At 42.1% G+C, this 3,282-nt stretch overlaps 1 protein-coding gene across 1 annotated transcript in view; it reads right to left on the reverse strand.

Annotated features, from left to right (window-relative positions):
• wdpcp (WD repeat containing planar cell polarity effector) overlaps nucleotides 1–3,282 on the reverse strand; it is a gene marked incomplete in the record, with an annotated part of 96,646 nt that overhangs the window by 26,979 nt on the left and 66,385 nt on the right. Inside the window, 3 exon segments of the mRNA XM_014021444.1 lie at nucleotides 367–430; nucleotides 1,402–1,525; nucleotides 1,640–1,828. Of these exon segments, the coding sequence (XP_013876898.1) occupies nucleotides 367–430; nucleotides 1,402–1,525; nucleotides 1,640–1,828 (377 nt within the window).

A 3,282-nucleotide genomic window follows, 5' to 3' on the forward strand; every position in this document is an offset into this window, starting at 1 on the left:
TATATATATATCCTGTAAAAGAAAAAATGTAATGCCTTGCATATGAAATGCATATTGTTTTCCCAAATCAAACTTTGTTAACAAATGTAAACAAGTCAAAATCAAGTGTGTTTTTCTTGAATGGGTGATCTTAACTGCATTTCGTTCTACAGTGCATCCCTGATGGTATGTTTGAACGACAATAAAGAGAATCTGAATCTGAAGTCAAAGCTAAAACCTTCCATCGAGTGTAGACTGTGTTGTTTAGGCTAATGTTCATATAAAACTGGTATTTCACCCAAAATTATGTTTAAAAATATGTATTCAGAATTTGGTCACATTATGCTTTCAGAACAGTGTCTGAAAATAAAACTTCTTTCTACTCACCATAAATAAATCTCGAGCTTCTAAATCTACAGCGAGGAGGAAGGCTTTCTCGAAGCGCTGATGCCTAAAAGAAACAATAAAAATAAAAGTAAGATTTAAAAACACAAGTAAATTTTACTGCTTGAACAAACCTGAGGTTCATTTTCYTCGTTGCTTTGGTTTGTTTTGCACACAGACCAAAATCTAAGAACACACAGGCCTGCACATAAACCTCTGTGTGCAATAATGTCAACAAGTGAGCAGCAAACAGTGAGGACGTTTTTTTTTTCTTCAGAATTAAAGCCGAGAAGGAGCGAGCTGAACCTCCCAGTACCAAACAACTTTTCCCCGTCTTCGCCCAACATGAAACAAATAAACAAGCAGTGAGGGGAGGTGGTGGTGGGGGGTTGCTCTTTATTTGATCTTATTGGAGAGAAAACGAATGCAGGTAGGCGATAAGAGAGGAAGACGAGGAGGGAAACAACGCTCCGGCTCGGGCACAGAGGAGGAAATGGAAGGTAATTGCCGAATGGAGAGCAGAGAGCGGCGGCGTGTGGGAACAACGGGGTCTATTTCAGTCAAACAGGCGTTTCAAAAGGCTCTCATGGCAGAAGAAGAAGAAGGRAAAAAAAAGAAACAACAGTCTAAACAGGTCTACGTGTGGTGCTTTGCCTCATGAATGACTCAAAGCTGCATCAGGGTGAAATTCAAGAGCTATTTCCTTTTTAGGGGGTTTAAAATAGCAAAAGCGAGAAAGAAATATGCAGCGTTAAAGGGATTTTCCAATGGGTGACAATTTTTTGGACAGTTTTCATTGAAATTACCCTCTGCACATTGATCTACAGAACAATATACTCTAGTAGTGTTTAAAATAGCCTTACACAACATTTTAAATGAATGAATTCCGCCTGATGGTGGGATACTCTTTGTTTTATGTCCAGGACTACTCAGAATAAGATGACCTGAACCCCCCAATGAGTTGAGCGAACAAAGCTCATTTATTCCACTGATCATTAAATGAAGACCCCAGCGACAGCAAGGAGAAGGTGGTGTTACCTGAGGAGGTGGTGAAAAAAGCGGCGAGCGCACTTGCTGACTGGCTCCCTGTACTCTAATATCACAGTATCAGAGAGAGGGACGGGTGGGGCGTAAAACACACCCAGAGYTGCTTCTAGCTGGGCTGCAGACGGAGAAGAAACACAATAATCACCAAATGTTTTGGCTCACACGTTTTGACATAAATCAAACYCTAAAAGCCACACCTTTCTGATGTGAATCAAAGACCCCCCCTCACCTTCCCGCTCAGCGTTCAGCTGCAGTCTCAGCAGGTGGTTCACGATGGAGCTCAGGCCTCGATAGCACTCGTACCCCATGGTGCTCCAGTCCATCGCCTCCAGGAYGCCCTGAGCCTCCCTGACCTGCCCACAACGTAGCCTCTGATGCAGCAGCTCACCCAGACCCAGCTGGCCCCCTGTCAGAGCTCCTGAAACATGGATTCAGAGTTTAAAAAGAGACAAGCATGAAAAGAATGAGGGTTAAATGCAACATGTCAAGAAATCTTTATAACAAGAGATATCGTGGTTTGATGAAATGATTTCATTCTCAAATAAATTTTGAAGCAAACATTTAAAACAAACACTTTCTGCAAATATTTAACAGCGAACACTTTGTGAATTATACACCCCTTTAATTTATGTGATGCACCTTTGCTCGTGGTACATTAGGGGTTCCCAAATGCTGGTCAACAGTCCAAAATCAGAACCAAACCAAGTCTTATCTGGTTCCAGTTGGTTATGTTTCAGTAAAATTGTTGTTTAATGCACAGCACAACTTTTCMGTGCAATTTTCCTCTCCATCTTTCCTTTGCAGTGAAAAGTCAAGCCAGTAAAAAAAGACAAGCCTAAAGAAACATTATATAAGTGGAAAGCAATGAAAGAGAAGTTTTGAGAGTTTAGATATATTTTTTTATTATGAATGGATGGACCCTTACAGTTTAACTCTTCCTGTGGAGTTTAAAGCTTAAATATAGACAACTGAGGTGTTCAGAGTCAGAAGTATTAATTTTCCATAGCCTGGTAAAAAACAGGGCTTGCGACCTGTCCAGGGTGTAYCCCGCCCCTCGCACTGTGACTGCTGGATATGGGCACCAGTGACCCACGCGATCCTGAAAAGGAAGAAGCGTGTACAGAAAATGGATGGATGGACGGATGGTAAAAAACAGCCCCTTGTTCTATGCTTTGCTTCGTACAGAGGGTCTGGAACCTTGGCTACTGAGAAGCGATGGACTCCACTGAAGTTTAAAACAATTGGATTTGATTTACCCAATCACTAAAGTTTGTCTGTGACGTATGCAGTGCCCCAGCTCAACCGTGAAGGAGGCTATGCTAAGAAGCTAACTGGAAATTGTGAGCACCATAAACAACCATTTKCTGCTGGGAAGAGAGAAGTACCAAGCTGAACAACGTGGCTGTAAATAAGTGCTGCAAGCTTTGTGAGAAAAAATGAATTTAATTTAGAAGCCTTGTCAACACRGACCAACTTCATTCACTTCCTCCACTGCCATTGCTAAAGTAGAGGCAGGGTAAAACRGCACAGAAAATCAATGTTGTCGTTCACAACTCCTYMTTCTGTTCTCTGATTGGCCTGGTTAAAATTCTACCAGCGAAATCCTTGTCTGTGGGAGAAATCCCAGAAGGAGCAGAAAAGGGAAAYTAGAATTGAGTGGAACTGAGGAGGAAGACAAGGGCCAGGCTTGCTTTCCACTGATGTGTGACAAAAGAGCACAATCAAACCTTTTCATTTATTTATATTTGCCTGACCAAAACTGACTTCTCTGGAGTTGATGCTTCAATAAACATTATTGTTCCCAGTGCTGGCTCTAGCCATTTTGGTGCCCTAGGCGAGTTGAAGCGCAATCCCCCCCCACCCCCCAAACTA

This window comes from Austrofundulus limnaeus, unplaced genomic scaffold, assembly GCF_001266775.1.
Source record: "Austrofundulus limnaeus strain Quisiro unplaced genomic scaffold, Austrofundulus_limnaeus-1.0 Scaffold293, whole genome shotgun sequence".
NCBI classification, from domain to species: domain Eukaryota; kingdom Metazoa; phylum Chordata; class Actinopteri; order Cyprinodontiformes; family Rivulidae; genus Austrofundulus; species Austrofundulus limnaeus.